This window comes from Zonotrichia leucophrys, unplaced genomic scaffold (genome assembly GCF_028769735.1).
Source record: "Zonotrichia leucophrys gambelii isolate GWCS_2022_RI unplaced genomic scaffold, RI_Zleu_2.0 Scaffold_600_30382, whole genome shotgun sequence".
Taxonomy (NCBI): Eukaryota; Metazoa; Chordata; class Aves; order Passeriformes; family Passerellidae; genus Zonotrichia; species Zonotrichia leucophrys.
The window spans coordinates 4,435-23,157 of record NW_026992805.1 but is presented as its reverse complement, the minus strand read 5'-3'; the positions used below and the strand labels follow the sequence as shown (position 1 = coordinate 23,157).

Below are 18,723 nucleotides of genomic sequence, written 5' to 3'. Positions count from 1 at the left end.
TTGGATCGACAGGAGAACCTCAAGTGTTTTGGACTGAGAAAGTAACAGAGAGCCGTCCAGAAAAGACATGCACTCTCACCGCCAGTGGATGTTATCCAGGAACTATATCAGTAACAGGTTTGATTGACACTGGAGCAGATGTCACAATACTCTCACGACTTTGCTGGCCTCAATCCTGGCCTCTTACTCGTGCAAGTTTTGGACTCCTGGGATTGGGTGGTGCTACAACAGGTGGCCTGTCAGCCATTGTAATTAATGTAAAACATCCTGATGGCCAACAAGCTAACATCAGACCCTATGTTGCCGATGCTCCTCAAAGTTTGTGGGGACGAGATTGTTTATCTCAATGGGGTGTCAAAATTACTACGGATTTTTAATGGGGGCCACTGTGTTGCAGGGCAATGAACGTCCAGTTGTACCCCTGACATGGTTGACAGATAAGCCTGTCCGGGTTCGCCAGTGGCCCCTGACTACTGAAAAGCTTACTGCCCTGCAAGAATTAGTTACAGAACAATTGCAAGCAGGACACATTGAGGAATCATTCAGTCCCTGGAACACCCCTGTTTTTGTAATAAAAAAGAAATCGGAAAATGGAGACTTTTACATGATTTACGGCAGATAAATGCTGTAATGGCAACAATGGGAGCTTTGCAACCAGGCCTTCCTACACCCACGATGATTCCACAGGAATGGCAAATAGTTGTCATTGATCTAAAAGATTGTTTCTTCACTATTCCATTGGCTGAGCAGGACAAAGAAAAATTCGCTTTTACGGTGCCTTCTATAAATCATGCGGAACCTGATAAAAGATATCAATGGAAGGTACTCCCACAAGGCATGAAAAATTCGCCAACTATTTGTCAATGGTTTGTGGCACAGGCCTTGTCAAAAGTGCGGGAGCAATTTAAAAACTGCTACTGCTATCATTACATGGATGATATCTTGTTGGCATCTGACAACAAGCAACAGTTGTCAGCTCTTAGACAATGTGCTGTGACAAATTTGAAAGCCTTTGGTTTGATCATTGCTCCAGAGAAAGTGCAGGAACACATGCCTTGGAAATACCTAGGTATGTTGCTGACCAACACTCAAGTTATGCCTCAACCTGTAAAGTTAGACATTGATGTTAAAACTGCTACTGATGTACAGAAATTGGTTGGTTTAATAGGTCGGATTCGATCATATTTAGGCATAACTAATCATCAGATGCAGCCATTGTTTGATTTGCTTTCAGGCATCACTTCCTCCACTGATGAGAGGCAATTGATTCCTCTTGTCCCGACTGTCATATGACTCATGTTACTCAGTATTATGGTACCAACCCTAGAGGTCTTTCTGCGTTAGAAGAATGGCAAACTGATGTTACAAAAATGCCAGAATTTGGTCGCTTTAAGTATATTCATGTTACAGTTGATACTTTTTCTCATGCAATGGTTGCTTCAGCATTCACAGGAGAAAAAACTCGAGATGCTATTCGTCATTTTTATCATGCCTTTTCTATTCTAGGTGTTCCGTGTCATGTAAAAACAGATAACGGCCCAGCATATGCTTCGCACAAAATGCAAGCATTCTTTCGTGCTTGGGGCATTGAGCATTCAACAGGTATTCCACATGTCCCCACGGGCCAAGCAATTATTGAAAGAGCTCACGGACTTCTTAAACGTCAGGTTCAAAAACAAAAAGGGGGAATGCAACAGGAGCCACCTCAAGTGAGATTAGATAAAGCTGTTTATGTGTTAAACTTCTTGCGTCCCCTACCTGACTCACAGTTATCTCCAATCTTTTGCCATTTTTCTTCTTTGAATTCTAAGCAACCAAATTTCCATAGAAATGTCAAGGTATGGGTCAAGGATTTGATTACTGGTATATGGTCTGGTCCAGTGGAACTGATAACCTGGGGAAGGGGTTATGCTTGTGTTTTGACAGATAATGGTCCTCGATGGGTTCCTGCTCGCTGTGTCAAACCTTACCTAGAGCGTGTGGGAAAGGACAGGATCGATGGTTCTGCAGCTGAAGCAGAGCGTGCGGATGACACTGGCTAAGACCATATATCGGTACTTGAAGATGGATGAAGGACAGGAACAATTGTATTAAGAGTGGGAATTTTGTTGATGGTTGTGATTGTGATTTTGTGTGTCCCTCTCTGCTTGGGTTTTTGCAAAGGGCCCTGCAAAAATCCATAGCAGCTGTATTTACAGTTCAAAAACAAAAAAGGGGGAATTGTGGAAGGGGCTAGCAGCAGGCCTGTTAGCTAAAGGAGCAAGAAGTAAGAAGAAGAAGAAGCTGATAAGGAGCTTTCTCCAAGGCCGTAACCAAGGAGATCGAGAGAAAGAAGATAAGAGCATTCTGCAGCTGGACGAAGCGATTTTAGAAAGTTAGGTGGAGTCAGAGTAACTTTTCACCAATGGCATGATATTGAATTATTGTGGCCAATAGCTAAGGTAGAAGAAGGGTAAACAACTGGAAAGTGTATAAAAGATCAGCCATTTTCATTAATAAACTGTTGCCAAGTGTTACCAACTGAGACTACTTGTGGTCTCTGCTTTATGTCGTGACCGCCTCGACTGCGACAGGTGCCCAGGGCTGTCGTGCAGAGCAGGGTCCTGCAACCCAGGGCGCTGTGCTGGGGCAGGGACTCTGCTGCCCGCAAGGGACAGCTCTCAGCCAGCCCTGGCAGCTGCTCCCAGAACTGGGGGACAAGGTCTGGGTGGGAGGAGACAGCTGGTAAGGCTTGGAAGTGTTCTCCTGATGTGGGGAGGATGCTGCATTGTTCAGGACTGCTCCCAGTATGATATTTAACTGCAGAAGATTTCAAAGTAGATTATACAGGGGGAACAGTGAGGCAGGGGACGCATAAAAGGGAAAATCCTGCTTTTTTAATCTCCTGCTCTGGGTTGCCTGGATGGGAAATTGCACATAGATATTCCTCTCTCAGTTCCGGCAGTAAAAAATAAAACAAAATTTCCCTTATATCTGAATTAATTGGGCAGTGACAGAAATCAGCACAGGGCCTCTTAGAAGCAGGATCAGTGTTGCTTTTCCAGCATCCTCAGGGTTGCTCTGACGTTGCCATCAGAGCCTGCAGAGCCAGAGCTGCTGCTGGGCAGTGACTGAGCTGGGAGGGATCTGCAGGGCAGAGCTGAGCCCCCACGGCTGGGCTGGGCTCTGGCAGCACTGGCAGGGACACGGCTTTGATAGAGAGGAACAGCTCCCAGAAGGCACACCTCCAGGCACCCAAGAGCCAGACCAACGCTGGATATACTTTCCTTGTCCAGAAACAGAGAACAAAAAGGAGAGAAGAGTTTAGGGAAATTTATTTTGAAATTGGAGTTATCGAAGAGTGCACTTTCTTTTCCAAGAAAGATTTAAGTGCGATCACCTTGAAATACAAAAAGTTGTAATGAGCAAAGACACCTGTGTGGGGGTCAGCTCGTCTGACTGCACTGAAGCACAGTTGCCCTGTGTTCCCTCTGGGCTCCCCATTGTTTCATATGAGACCAATGCTGAAGATAAAGCAGTAACTTAGCAGCACAAATCCAAACTCATAAAAGATTATAAAGTCCCCTCACATGAAGAGAAAAACTTTGGAGGGGATTCCAAATAAAATAGCATAAGATTGATTCAAAGTTGATCCCACATTGTCAATGTCTTCTTTCAACAGTCCATGATGCCCAGAGTGAAGAAATGTCCAACAGCAGTTCCATCAGCCACTTCCTCCTGCTGGCATTGGCAGACACGCGGCAGCTGCAGCTCCTGCACTTCTGCCTCTTGCTGGGCATCTCCCTGGCTGCCCTCCTGGGCAACGGCCTCATCATCAGCGCCGTAGCCTGCGGCCACCACCTGCACACGCCCATGTTCTTCTTCCTGCTCAACCTGGCCCTCACTGACCTGGGCTCCATCTGCACCACTGTCCCAAAGCCATGCACAATTCCCTCTGGGACACCAGGAACATCTCCTACTCAGGATGTGCTGCTCAGCTCTTTTTCCTTCTCTTCTTTATATCAGCAGAGTATTTCCTCCTGACTGTCATGAGCTACGACCGCTACGTGTCCATCTGCAAACCCCTGCACTACGGGACCCTCCTGGGCAGCAGAGCTTGTGCCCACATGGCAGCAGCTGCCTGGGCCAGTGCCTTCCTCTATTCACTGCTGCACACAGCCAATACATTTTCCCTGCCCCTGTGCCATGGCAATGCCCTGGATCAGTTCTTCTGTGAAATCCCACAGATCCTCAAGCTCTCCTGCTCTAAATCCTATCTCAGGGAACTTGGGCTTCTTACACTTAGTGTCTGTTTGGTACTTGGCTGTTTTGTGTTCATTGTTTACTCCTATGTGCAGATCTTCAGGGTCGTGCTTAGAATCCCCTCTGAGCAGGGACGGCACAAAGCCTTTTCCACCTGCCTCCATCACCTGGCTGTTGTTTCCCTGTTGGTAAGCACTGTAGCAGTTGCCTACCAGAAGCCCCTCTCCATGTCCTCCCCATCCCTGGATCTGGCCCTGTCAGTTCTGTACTCAGTGGTGCCTCCAGCCCTGAACCCCCTCATCTACAGCCTGAGGAACCAGGAGCTCAAGGCTGCAGTGTGGAGACTGATGACTGGATGCTTCCAGGAACACTAAACTGTTGGCCAGTGTCTGCAAAGCACGTTTAATAAAAGTCAGCTTTGATACTTCTGCCAGTGGCCGCTGGCAGCAGCCGGAATGCGGGCAGGGTGAGGATGCCCTGGCTTGGCTTTTGTCTCTGGAACAAAGCGGGCTCAGGGCAGTGCAGAGCAGGCTGAGAAGCAGAGCCCAGGGTCTTTGGAGGCCGCAAGGCATAAAGATCAGTCCCTGCAGCAGCCCACATGCAGGTGGCCCAGTTGCCAAGGCTGTGGTGGCCTTGAGAATGTGCAGGTGGATTTTGCATGGCTGTGGCCTGCTGGCGGCTCTGGGCCCAGGAGTCCCTGTGGCTGGAGCAGGAAGGGTGGCTGAAGGTTTGCTGCCTGCTTTGGTGCCATGGCTGCAGGGGCCAGTGCTGTGAGAGCGCCCTGGGTGAGAGCTGGTGACAGCTGAGCTCTTGGGGACAGCGCTGTGCCCCAGGCCAGGAAGAGCAGCAGTGCCCAGTGCCAGGAGTGGTGTCAGTGGGAGCCCCTGTGCACAGGGACCCCCAGCCCCGGGGTGGCCGTGCCAGCATCCCCAGGGACCTCCAGCTCTGGGGAGGTGGAACAAGTGGAACCCACAAGTGTGCAAAGGCTGCCGGTGCCCAAAGGAATGGCCTAGATAAGTCAGGTTTTAAAAAGAAACAGTATTTATTTGCCAAAGATCGGCAAATCTAGGATTTGCACAACATGTTTCGTTATAACAATCATTTTAACAACAACAACAACAATGTTCAGAACATATTTACATGGGATCCGATGGGGTAACAATCTTCAAAACGTATTTACAAAAAAATTCCAACGTAGAAAACATATTTACAAGGAACTTCTAAACTTCGAACGTATTTACAAAGGTGTGGCATCTGTGCCATCATGTGCATGAGTCCTGGAAGGAAGGAAGCAGCAGAGCTGGACTCAGCCACCAGCACTGGGCCCAGCAGGGCTGGGAGCTGGGCCCCAGGGTCTGGGCCAGGGCTGGCAGGACTGGCGTGGCCCCAGGCCAGCGCAGGGCAGGCCGGGGCTGGTGCTTGTGGCAGCACAATCCAGGCCCCCTGCGGGCACCGTGTCTCTGAGCGGGGCCATACTGCCCAGCCCCAGCCTGGCGTCAGGGGACCCAGTGTGTGTGTGGGCAGGGCGTGGGAAGCAGCTGCCTGTCTGACCTGTGGGGCTCCGTCTTCATCCAAGGACCATGGGCTCCTCCTCATTCTCCTCGTCAACGTCCATGTCCTCGATGTTGTCCTCCGCATCCACGTCCATCTCCTCGATGGTGTCCTCCTCCTCTACTTCCATGTCCTCAACAGGGGAGGACATGGAAGTAGAGGAGGAGTCCACCTCCATCATTTCATCCTCATCCATCCCCTGGTCCACTTCCATGTCCTCCACAATGTCTCTGTCAGTCTGCAAGGGGCAACACAGTCTCCCAGTGAGCTTCCTGTCCCACACCATCCATTCTGACATGGCTGCAGCCTGCCCATCCCGGGTGCCCCCTGCCTGGCATGGCACTGTACCTCCATGGGCACAGCAGGGCACATCCTGCTGGGATTGACGCTCCAGAGCCGGCAGCAGGAAAAGCCCAGGCGGCAGCAGCAGCACTCAGCGCTGAGGGTCAGAGCGCAGAGTGAGCAGTAACTGACCCTTGGCAGCCGGTGAAGTGTCTGCTGTGCTCGTTTCCAGGTCCTGGATGTTCCACCTGGAACCCTCTTGGAGCTGTGATGTCGCTGAAGTTTCAGGGCCGCTGTGCAGTGGGAGATGGGGATGACAGAATGATCAAATCCTTGAATGGTTTGGCTTGGAAGGGACACTAAAGATGATCTGGTTCCAAGCTGAGCAAGCTCCCAGCACAGCAGGTTGCTGCGGCCCCTGTCCCACTTGGCCTTGGATGTTGCTGGGGATGGGGCATCCACAGCCTCTCTGCACTGGTCCCTGTGACAGGGACAAGCACCCTGAAAGTAAAGAACTTCTTCCCATTATCAAAACTCTTCTACCTCTTTCAGTTTGATCACATTCCTCCTTGTCCTGTCACTACAGTTCCTGACCAAGAGTCCCCTCCCACTTCACTGTGGGTCAGGCTGTTCCTGCAGGGTCACACGTGTGGCTGGACCTGCAGACAGGACAGGGAAGCCAAGTTCCCTATCAGAGAAAATGGGGAAAGTGACACGAGTGATGAGAGAAGAAGGAAAATGTAGAAAAATGCAAGGCATGTGTTTGGGTGGGCAACGCATTCATGCCTTTTATTTGAGGCCAGGTTCTCTGTTGCACTCAGTTCCTGTGTTTCAGCCTGTCCACAGCCAGCCTCTTTGAGCGATCTGCACTCCCAGAGCTGGGAGCACATTTGCTTAAACTGCTGGTGAATGAGGTGAGAGAGGAATCTTTGTGTGGAACTCCAAACACTTTGGATTGCACTGAAGAGAGTCCAGGAATGGAGACAAAATGGGGCTGGGCACACAGATGGAAAATGGGGGGAAAAAATCAGGGTAGCATTGCAGTAAGCCAAGACCAAATTGGTAGAAGAGAGGGGAGAACCTTCTAGGGAGTGTAGATATAAGGAAAATACTGCGGTTGAACTGGGTGATGCCAGCAAAATGTGCTGTTTCACCAGGAGCCTGAAAATGCCCATGGACAAGACCATTTCATTCAGAGCGATGTCTCTCTTTTACCTTGGTCACTTTGCCTAGAGGTATTACAGTTCCAATGATAGGCCCCTGCACCCCAAGATCTTCTCCTTTTTGTTGCCTTTAAAGAAGGCTTCTGCCCTAGATTTTTGCAGGCATTTAGTAAAATAGGATAAAATAACCAACACAATGAATACAATAAACAGGGCCCACAAAACAGTCCTAACTAAAGATGTAAACCAGCCTTTCATCCCGCCGTGTTTGAAAATTCCAGTGAACCGGTCATTGTTGCCTTCCATCTGGATCTTCTTTCCTTGATCTTTCAGCAGCTGAATGCCCTGATATACTGACTCACTATGTGACAGCAGGTTGAAAAAACACATGCCTTCAAGAGCCTGACAGCCATGGCCATGGACAAGAAATTGTGGCTTGTCTGTGGAAGCACCCAGCTAATGGCATGCGGCTCAGTGAGAAGCATCCAGATTCCTGTTCAGCAGCAACCAATGGCAGCATCCTCTGCCTTTAGCTAATTTAGAATCTTGAGGCTTGGGTTGCCTAAAAGCAAACAGGTAAAGAGATTAGAAGATGAAACTTAAGTTGGGGTCCCACTAAACTTTCTCTTCTGTAAGCCAAGGGTGTGAACACAGCTTATTAGAAGAATCATATATCAATACTTAAATACAATTTGTACAAATGTTAAGACATATATCCTGGTTAGTGGTGTCTGAGCTATCTTGGTCTTGGTGTGTGTGGTCAACGCTGCTTAGGAGATCTTCTTCTGTCCTTCTTTTTCTTCTTTCCCAGGCTGCTGCTGTCTCTCTTAGGCTTTCATTCTGTTCTTCTGATGATGGCTCTGGTGTTTGCCTCGCGGTTCCCAGAAACAGTTTTAATGTATTTTGCTGGGATCCATCTTAGGAGTGTTTCTGTAGAGACAAGGGCATCTTCTCTTCCCCAAGTAATTAATGGGAAAGGGCCCATAAATTGTTTAAATTCAGGGTCTTTGCTCAACACATGTGGCTTTTCTTTTAATTGGGCTGCAGTTGAATTAGTAAAATGCCTGATGACTGGGGGAGTTGGCTCCATAAATGAGTTGTTCAAAAAGTTGAATACGTAAAAGGCCTTGGCCAGTCTCTCAATGGAAGATAATATCTGGATTACCCCTCTCAGTTGATCAAGGATCCTTTTGATGGCTCGAGAGTTGGCCCTCTCGGCTATGGACTGTCCTGTGGCAGAGTGTGGTATGCCTGTGACATGTTTTATACTGCAGAGGTCAGAAACTTGTTGGAATCAGTGTGAGGTATAAGCAGGAGCATTATCAGTTTTAATTTCCTGTGGAAGTGCTAAGGTGGAAAAATCTAACAATTAATGTTTTACAGCATCATTTTTTGATTTTTCATCAGCATGAGCAGAGGAAACAATCACACTGTAAAAGGCGTCAATTGAGACGTGGATGTATTTTAGTGTGGCGAAAGAGGCTTAGTGTGTGATGTTTGATTGCCAGATGTGGAGACTGTCTAGTCCTCTTGGACTGACTCCAGCTCTGACAGAAGCAAGGCCATGTTCCTGACAATTTGGGCAGGTGGCTACAATGGATCTTGCCGGGTCTGGGGTAATTTTGAACATGCTGAGCAGCGCAGGAATGTTTTGATGGTAGAATTGGTGGCAGATCTTGTCTGTGTAAAAATGATCTAAGGCATATTTCAATGGTTCAGATGTTTGAAGTAGGCAATTGAGGTGCTCCTGAGTGAGAAGTAAGTATATATTCACAAGGTCTGTTCCTGCAAGGGAGCACAGACGCTCTCTAGCTTTCCTGATTAGTTGTGCAATAATTTTCTGTTGGGTTTTTATCATTTTAGTAGGTTGGTGTAATCTGAAGACACATTCAATTATTATCAGGGGATCTGAGATAGTTGAGTGCCCCCAAAACAATAATGTATGGAATATTGGACTTACACGAAGGATTGCCAGGGAGAAAGGAAAATTAGGGTGGTATCTGTGTGCCTGTTAATATGAATCACCCAGGAGACCTTTTGTACAGCTGCTTCTGCCTCCGGTGTCAGTGATCATGGGAATCGAGCCCTTCACTGCCTTTAAGGAGCAGGAACAGTGGCACGAGATCTTCTGTGGTGATTCCCAGCAGTGAATGTACCCAACTGATGGTTCCACAGAGTTGGTAGAGTTCTTGCAGAGTCTTTGGGTTGTTCTTGAAGTGCAGTGTTTGGGGTGTGATGGTTCTCTCTGTGCTCTTTAGCCCGAGGTACTTCCAGGAGGCTGTCTTTTGGACTTTATCTGCTGCAATCTCAAAACCTTTCTGCTGTACCGCCGTGATGACATCTTGTACTGCAACGTCCAAAATTATTTGACTTTCTGCACAAGCTAATATATGGTCCATGTAATGAAAAATGATAGCATTAGGATGTCTTTTCCATCTGGACGAGAGAATTTGGGCTGCAAGGCATTGACACATAGTTGGGCTCTTCTCCATTCCTTGAGGCAATGCAGTCCATGGGTACCTCTGTGACGGTGCTTGTCCATTTTGGGTCGGAAAAGGCAAACAATAGGCTTTCATTGGGGTGCAAGGAGAAGTCAAAAGAGCAGTCATTTAGATGTATAACAACCATCTGCCAAACTCGATGTAACTTGGCTGGTGAGGGCAGGCTGGACTGGAGGGGATCCATGTCCTCGATGCCCTTGTTGATTTTCCTGAGGTCCTGCAGGAGCTGCCTCTTGTCTTTGTCAGGCTTTCATATGATAATGACAGGTGCATTGCAGGGGCTAGTAGATGGTACAATGTGGCCCACAGAAAGCTGCTCCTGCACATGGGACTGCAGAGCCTTTAACTTTCTGCCTGGGAGGGGCCACTGATCCACCCATATGGGTCGTTGGTCTTCCAGGTTAACTGAAGGATGGCGCGCTGCTCGGTTGCCCCATCTAGAAATCTTGAGGTGTTGATAGGATCTCTAGCCTTGTCCCCCATGGGGACAAGAGGCCTTTCCTCAAATTGTTATTGGTGCCCGGGCGGCGAATAGTCTTACTGTATCACTGTGCCCTCAGGACCTTCCATGCACATGGTACCTTAACTCCAGAAGCTGGTAGTGGCTCTCCCGATGCCAATAATCACGCCAGCAGCTGGAACCAGGGGCCATTCTTTTTGCCAATCAGAGAGGGAAATTATGGTGATGTCAGCTCCTGTATCTAATAGACCTGAATGACATTGTTTCTCCCTTTACATAACAAAGCACACTTTAGAATGGGTCTATTTCTGCCTGTAATCTGTGCCTACGTCACCATTGGATCAGCTGGTGTGGTGATCATGTGCAGTAGGAAGTAGGCTCTGGCTTTAACTGTTCCTTTTGGAATGAAAAGTGGGGGGGGAATAAGCATAGAGCCTGGACAGTTATCTCCTGCAAAGATGTCAAGGTGACAATCTCAGGTAGTATAGTGAGTGTCTCCATCCCTTCCCTGGTGTAGGTTTAAATCAAAATGTCTCTGGGCCATCCATCAGGCCTGTATTTGCCTGTGGGAATATGGTGAACATAAATATCATGGATTGGAATAGAAAAGGCGCTTAGCAGCTGCCTTTAGGTTCCAGGGCAGAGCTGTCTTCTGTCGAGTTTTCTGCAATGATCAAGCTGTCCTGATGGATCTGAGAAGGTCGCTGTGCTGGTTCTCCATGATGTTGTGGAGAGTAGGGCGGAACAGCCTCACGTTTGGTGTCATCACATGGGGCCTTTCCATGTCTATGTGGGGTTTCCTGCAGGCCACCAGTTTTGCTGGTGTTGGAAAGCGTGTGGACGAGGGGGGCAGTGAGGACAGTGGTTGTGACACTTAGAAGGTCCCTGCTAACAGGCTGTATTTTTACGATTCTGTCAAAAATGCCTCATCTCCCCATCTCCCCAGATTTAAAGCAAGGTCCTTTTTCATGTGTATGTCAGGGAATAGCTTGTGAGGCTACTAGCACCTCTACTACACCCTGACTGGTAGCCTTATGTAGGCTGGCATCATGGTGTATGGTTGCCCTAAGGGTGCATGCCTCGACCATTTGTGCAATGGTAGGCTTTGGGGTGAGGGGTAGAGAGGGTAATATGTCTTTTCAGGTGTTGTTAAGATTTGTTTCAGCAAGGGTAGGAAGTAGTACCTTCTTGACTTTTGGATGTTCAACTTGCTTCTCTATTGCTTGTATAAGGCGGTCACTAAATTTTATAAAGTATTCCCAGGTCCCTGCAGATTGTCTGTGAAATCAAGACTGGGTGTTGCTTCATTGGGTGTCTGCATGAGAGCTGTCTTTGCAGCACTTTTATCTCTTTTAACACAGCTTGGGAAGGTCTCTTACTTGATTCTCAGGTTTAATGAAATCTTCTTCCCTGGCTAGATGGACTAGTGTTAGGTGTGCCCGCCTCTCTTCCCTTGCATTGTCTTTTAATAGTTGTTGTATTAGATTTTTCCCCATTCCTTCCCACAGAATGAATTCAGTGGAGAGAGTAGGATGTGCATAAAATGGTGCAGATTGTGAGCCCCATTACATGTGCAGCAAAGACACCATTTAAGAAATTATTAAAATACAGTGAGCCCCTCCCATGGTCTTTTGCTGCTTTATAAAGGTCTTTCATCTCCCTTGTGTGACAGCTTCCCATTGGGGGTTAGCCCCACTCTGGTACTGCACCAGTGCTGCTTGTATTTTAGCTACCAATTCCCAGCCCCCTCTTCAGCTGCCAGCTTCTGCATCCTCTGCCAAGAATCCTCAGGCTCATGCTGAAGGTCAGATGAACCTTCCCTCTCCTCTCCAGAAGAGGGAACTTGGTCTGTGGCAGAGGAGCGGGGCCTTAGGGTGACTGGCCTGGTCAGGCCCGGTGTTGTGGGCCTTTGGTAGCCAAGATGGCGGCCTTCCAGTTACCGCCCCTCACACTTCCGGCTCTTACAGTGCGGGATCCGCAAGGGGCTGAGTTGGAGGGGGTAGGGCAGTGGGAGTAGGCAGGGAAGCGCTGGATCCCAACGCAGGGGTGGTACCTGATGCAGGGGTGGGATCCAACACAGGGGCAGGACCCGATAAGAGAGCTGAGGGTGGGAGGATGTTTGACGTTGACAACCCCCTCCAGAGGAGGGACTCAATTTTGTGAGCTACCTGAGGGGTATCCAGCGAGGAGAGGCACTAGAGAATGGGTTAGGGTAGAATCCAAGCCTGTGTGATCAGTACAGACCTGGGCAGGGAGTAGAGGAGGAGAGAAGATGTCAGACAGCAGGTGGCTTGTCTGAGCTTTACAGCAGTTTCTGTCTCTCATCCGTATCTTGGTTTCAGTGTGTTCAGGAATGCCAGGGGCAGGACAGAAAGTCTGGGTTGAATATTTGAACTTTGAACCCTTGAGAAAACTCTATAAATCATATGAAAAAGTGGGAAAAATTTTGCAACTCTTCTCACTCCCTGAGTTTTCAAAAAATAGAGACGTTCCCTAACTCATTCACAGAATGCTATAAGATGAACAGAATACACAAAAATGACTGGGAACTCTTTAAAGGGCCAATGAACAAACGACTTCCAACTTCCCTTAGCAAAAGTCTTCCCCTCGAAAAGGAGAACATCCCTAACTCGAAATTATGTATCCCTCTCAGCTTTGGATAATTTCTTACCCAGAGCTGCCCCTGATGTAAAGGGTGGCCTACCCACAGGACTAAAAAATCACCCAAGGATCATGCACTTCAGGTGGCTGTCTCCCCATTCATTGCTCTGGTGGTGCTGGATGCAGATGTTTCAAAATGTGCCCTGAGCTTCACCAGCTGAGCCAGCCCGCATCCCTCATACTGCTGGAGGGTGCAGACGCTGCATTCAGCAAGCCTTGATAAAACTGATGAAACATTGTGTTTTGAGGGCTGCCTCACTTTAATTTGTGATTTTTGTCGTGAGGTTTTTTAGTTCCAGTAATAGGCCCCTGGGCCTCTACAACCCTGCGTGCTCCTGAGATATCATTGCTAGTGAGGACCTCAGCAGTGCTGAAAGCAGAGGCCTGTCCTTTGTGTTCCCTTTGGGATTGCAGTGGAAGTGCCCAGAGTGCACATTCAGAGGCACCTTCATGGCTTCTCATGCCACGACACCAAAACTAAACGTGCAAGGTGACTTCCTAGAATGACATTTAGTCCATTGAAATATCTAGAGGAAGTGGTCTGGAAATGCTTTCTGAGCCTGCTCCTTGGGATCAGCTGTGAGGGACTGAGGGCTGGCCTGAGCCTGGTGCTGTGTCCCACTGGGAGCAGCCCCACAGGCTCACGTGCAGAGCAGGCACTGCCAGAGGTCCTGGAGATCTCACCTGCCCTGGAGCCACCTTTGTCAAGGTGGTGTAAACATCAGTTGGTGCTGACTTTCCCCTTGGACCCCTTGGTTTAGTCACTATGGGGAATTTCTTTCCTGAAGCCTGTGGGATTTCCCCCTGGCAGCTGTGATGGGGATGCTCGGGGAGTGTGGGGCTTTGGGGGCAGCTGCCCAGGCAGAGGCTGAGCTCGGGGCCCTGTTGGGCCCGTGGAGCCCAGCAGCAGCAGCAGTAGCAGCAGCAGCCCCAGGGCCCAAAGCCCCTTGCCCCCTGCCCAGCACAGGCTGCCCTGTCCCTGCAGCTGTCACCCGAGTGGGGCACAGGGGCCAGTGGCTGCTGCCAGCAGCTGGAGTGTGGGCAGGGTGAGGATGCCCTGGCTTGGCTTTTGTCTCTGGAACAATACGGGCTCAGGGCAGTGCAGAGCAGGCTGGGAAGCAGAGTCCAGGGCCTTTGGAGGCACCAAGGCATAAAGATCAGTCCCTGCAGCAGCCCAGATGCTGGTGGCCCAGTTGCCAAGGCTGTGGTGGCCTTGAGAATGTGCAGGTGGATTTTGCAATGCAGTGGCCGGCTGGCTCTGGGCCCAGGAGTCCCTGTGGCTCCACCAGGAAGGGTGGCTGAAGGTTTGCTGCCTGCTTTGGTGCCATGGCTGCAGGGGCCAGTGCTGTGAGAGCCCCCTGGGTGAGAGCTGGTGACAGCTGAGCTCTGAGGGACAGCGCTGTGCCCCAGGCCAGGAAGAGCAGCAGTGCCCAGTGCCAGGAGTGGTGTCAGTGGGAGCCCCTGTGCACAGGGACCCCCAGCCCCGGGGTGGCCGTGCCAGCACCCCCAAGGACCTCCAGCCCTGGGAACGTGGAACAAGTGGAACCCACAAGTGTGCAAAGGCTGCCTGTGCCCAAAGGAATGGCCAAGAGAAGTCAGGTTTTAAAAAGAAACAGTATTTATTTGCCAAACATCGGCAAATAAATTTGGATTGCTGTAATGGTTGTTATAATGACAGTTGTTCTGTAAACCAACTGTCATTATAACAATCATTACAGCAACAACAACAATGTACAGAACATATTTACATGGGATCCGATGGACTAACAATCTTCAAAACATATTTACAGAAAACTTCGAATGAAGGGAACGTATTTACATGAAACTTCTAATCTTTCAAACGTATTTACAAAGGCGTGGTGTCCGAGCCATCATGTGCATGAGTCCTGGAAGGAAGGAAGCAGCAGAGCTGGACTCAGCCACCAGCACTGGGCCCAGCAGGGCTGGGAGCTGGGCCCCAGGGTCTGGGCCAGGGCTGGCAGGGCTGGCATGGCCCCAGGCAAGCGCAGGGCAGGCCGGGGCTGGTGCTTGTGGCAGCACAATCCAGGCCCCCTGCGGGCACCGTGTCCCTGAGCGGGGCCATACAGCCCAGCCCCTGCCTGGCGTCAGGGGACCCAGTGTGTGTGTGGGCAGGGCGTGGGAAGCAGCTGCCTGTCTGACCTGTGGGGCTCCGTCTTCATCCAAGGACCATGGGCTCCTCCTCATCCTTGTCATCAACTTCCATGTCCTCGGTGTTATCCTCCTCATCCACCTCCATCTCCTCGATGGTCTCCTCCTCCTCTACTTCCATGTCCTCAACAGGGGAGGACATGGAAGTAGAGGAGGAGTCCACCTCCATCATTTCATCCTCATCCATCCCCTGGTCCACTTCCATGTCCTCCACAATGTCTCTGTCAGTCTGCAAGGGGCAACACAGTCTCCCAGTGAGCTTCCTGTCCCACACCATCCATTCTGACATGGCTGCAGCCTGCCCATCCCGGGTGCCCCCTGCCTGGCATGGCACTGTACCTCCATGGGCACAGCAGGGCACATCCTGCTGGGATTGGCGCTCCAGAGCCAGCAGCAGGAAAAGCCCAGGCAGCAGCAGCAGCTCAGCACTGAGGGTCAGAGCGCCGAGAGAGTGGCAACTGACCCTTGGCAGCCGGTGAAGTGTCTGCTGTGCCCGTTTCCAGGCCTGGACATTCCACCTGGAACCCTCTCGGAGCTGTGATATCACTGAAATTTCAGGGCCGCTGCGCAGTGGGAGATGTGCAGAATGATGTGGGGATGACAGAATGATCAAATCCTTGAATGGTTTGGCTTGGAAGGGACCCTAAAGATGGTCTGGGTCCAAGCTGAGCAAGCTCCCAGCAGAGCAGTTTGCTGCGACCCCCGTCCCACCTGTCTTTGGATGTTGCTGGGGATGGGGCATCCACAGCCTCTCTGCACTGGTCCCTGTGTCAGGGACAAGCACCCTGAGAGTAAAGGACTTCTTCCTTTGATAAATATGTATGATTCGTGCTGATAAAAAGTGATATAGTAATTAATAGTTGAAAATAATAAAACAGTTAATAGTAAAATTGTAATGCCAAAGAAGAGAGGGAAAGGAGGGGCTCCACCCACCCCCCCCTTCCCAGCAAGTGTTTTCAAAGACCACAAGAAAGAAGCTGAAGATACAGTTGCTAAAAATGACCAAGAACCTGGTTGGGTCCAAGAAAATGCTAATTATAAAGGATTTATTGCCTTGATATGCAGATGCAGTGATACGTTAGTCTTGGCTTACATTGTACTGGCTTGGTGCTCATGTGTAACCCAAAGGTGAATTAAAGGACAACGAAGAAGACTACAGGGCCTTCATCAGTGACGACCCCCAAAGACTTGTGCGACCACCAAACCGAGTGGTGGTGCATGCGTGGTAAAGGTGGTAATGAAGGCGGAGACAGAAAAGTGACGAACCGAAAATAGGAGGAGATGGCATTGACACATGGCATATAAGGGGTGACTTTTACTTGGCAAGCTTGTACGTGAAGTGGCAAGGGTCAAGAACCCTGCCCTCCGTACCCCGTGGTTGTTTTTGCTTATGCGCTATTATTTGAACCAAATTATCCCTTAATTATATATTTTCTAAACTATTCAATTAAAATTGTTGCTACCTTAAATATTGTTTGGGGTTTTTTTGATGGCATAATTGGGCAAACATAACAGCATCGTGTATGAGATATATGAATATGCAACAGGCTATTACGTTTAAGTTCATCCTGTGTTAGCAAAGTGTCTTCTGAGGCAGAGCACAGCACCCAGACATCTGTAATTCCTTGCTCTTTAAATTGCCCTTTATTGTCCTACCTCTAATTGTCCAAATTATTTTTTCTCTAATTTTTATTCTTAGTTTTATAACTAATTTATTACTATTAAATATTTAAAATTTTAGAACAAGTGAAATTCTGCATTCTTTGTGTCCACTATCAGTGGGCATCCTTCTTCCCAAGCTTTGTCAACTTCCATCTGGGTTTGAGATCAGTGAAACGTGCCCAGCCTTGAGTCTTGGAAGACAATTCTAGCAACAAGTACTTTGCTTTTCTAACACCTGGCCATCACTTCGAGCTTGAAGCCTGCTATGTGTGTCCAGGTTCAACGTCTCTTCCTGTTGATCAGGCTTGGAAGGGTGTAAAGCCCAGGCCCGACAGGACATATTTTCTTCAGGAAATGGGACGAAGGGCCCAGTTTGCAGCGGGTGCAGGCCCGCGCCTTCCAGAGCGCCAGAAGGTTGGCGGCGCCATTGCAGGGCTCATGGCGCTGCCTTGTGGGCGAGAGCCGCCATGACAGCGCGGGCGGCCCGCGGCGGGGCCGGAGGGCGGGAAGGGGCGGGCGGGTGTGAGGGGCGGGGCGGTTCGTGCCCAGAGCCGAGCCCGCGCTGTTCCTGGGCGCGTTCCCGGCTCGGTGTTGGGAGCGTGCAGCTGCTGCTCGGGCTCTGGGAGAAGCGTGCGGCCGCAGCGGGGTCCCAGCCCGCAGAGCTGCCTCCTGGCCGAGGCTGCAGTGCCGGAACTGCCGTACCAGAGCTGCCGTGCGCCGTGGCACTGCCTGAGTCCCAGGCAGAGCCGGGCTGGTAGTGCCTACAGCTGAGCGAAGCCCTGCCATGGCAGCGCCCCAAGCTCTTGTTTATCCCACAGGAAGAGAGGATCAGCACCTGGAGGTGACTGCGTCATTCCTGGAAAGGGACTCTCTGCTGACATCTGCCATGTCTGGCAGCAAGCAGGAGGGCGCTGGTGCCAAGGAGCCAGGTGAGGGCAAAGCAGCCCTCTGACAGCCTGGCCCAAGGGCTCTTGTGGCAGCAGGCAGCGTGGGGATCAGAGCAGAGGCAGGGGGAGGCAGGAGCTGCTCGGCCATGCCGGGGCTGGGAGCCTCCTTCCTGCCCAAGTGGGGCCCAACTGGCCCAGGGGGCAGCTGCTGGGACAGCCGTGCCCACAATGGCCCCTGCTCTGCAAGGCCTCCAGCCCTGCCCATCAGCCAGGAAGGGACAGAGCAGCCTTGGGGCCGATGCTGCTGCAGGCTCAGAGCCCCGCAGAGCTGCTCGTGCCCGGTGCCATTGGCTCTGTCCCCTGCAGCCTGCATGCTGTGTCGCCGTGCCGAGGCTGAGCCCTGTGCCTCCCCAGGCCCTGGCAACTGCTCCTGTGCTGCTCCTGCACTGCCCAGGGCACCCACGGGCCCTGCCTGGGCCTCACGCAGACCAGAACCAGCTGGGGCTGTGACAGCTCTGCTGCTCTGGGCCCAGCCCTCAGGCAAAGCACCCGCCTGTCCCTGGGCTGGGGGCAGTGCCCAGGCTGGGCTTGGCGGAGCCCATCCGCTCCTGGAGGGCTGGGGGCACTGCTCTGGCCGGCCTGGCCCGGCCCTGGGGTCCCTTGGCATTCCTGCTTGCCCTTGCATCCACCAGGGATGGGCTGCAGCTCAATGGCCCCGGCCTGGCCGCACACTCAGGCCTGGAGCCTTCCCGTGGCTCCCCAGGGCACGAGAGCCTCAGCCCCAGCTCCCAAACACGGCCTAACAGCCTTTGCTGATATTGATCCCTGTCAGACCTTTGAAAGGATTTTCAAAGTAACCTTGTTTGGCAACACTTTCAAGGAACAAACGTGACTCGCTTCTAATCAGTAAAAACTTTATTGGTTTGCTTGCACTTCCTATAGGGTATCCTAATGCTTCCTTTGGCGTTCCAGAAAATAATGAAAATCTAACAAATTCTTCAGAGAAGTTCCTGAATCCACTATGAGGAGAGAAGTCTCTACATTCACTGTCCTTACATACACTTAAGTAGCTGCTCCTGTAACACACAAAGATGTAGTGGTTTACCTGACTGGACCACACAGCATGATGTTATACACATCGCTAC

At 50.5% G+C, this 18,723-nt stretch overlaps 1 protein-coding gene across 1 annotated transcript; it reads left to right on the top strand.

Moving 5' to 3' along the window:
• The first annotated feature begins 4,028 nt into the window (after positions 1–4,028).
• Positions 4,029–4,616, top strand: LOC135441859 (olfactory receptor 14J1-like). The gene has a single exon (XM_064701414.1). It carries the CDS (start codon positions 4,029–4,031, stop codon positions 4,614–4,616), a length of 588 nt encoding a protein of 195 aa, XP_064557484.1.
• The last annotated feature ends 14,107 nt before the right edge of the window (positions 4,617–18,723 follow it).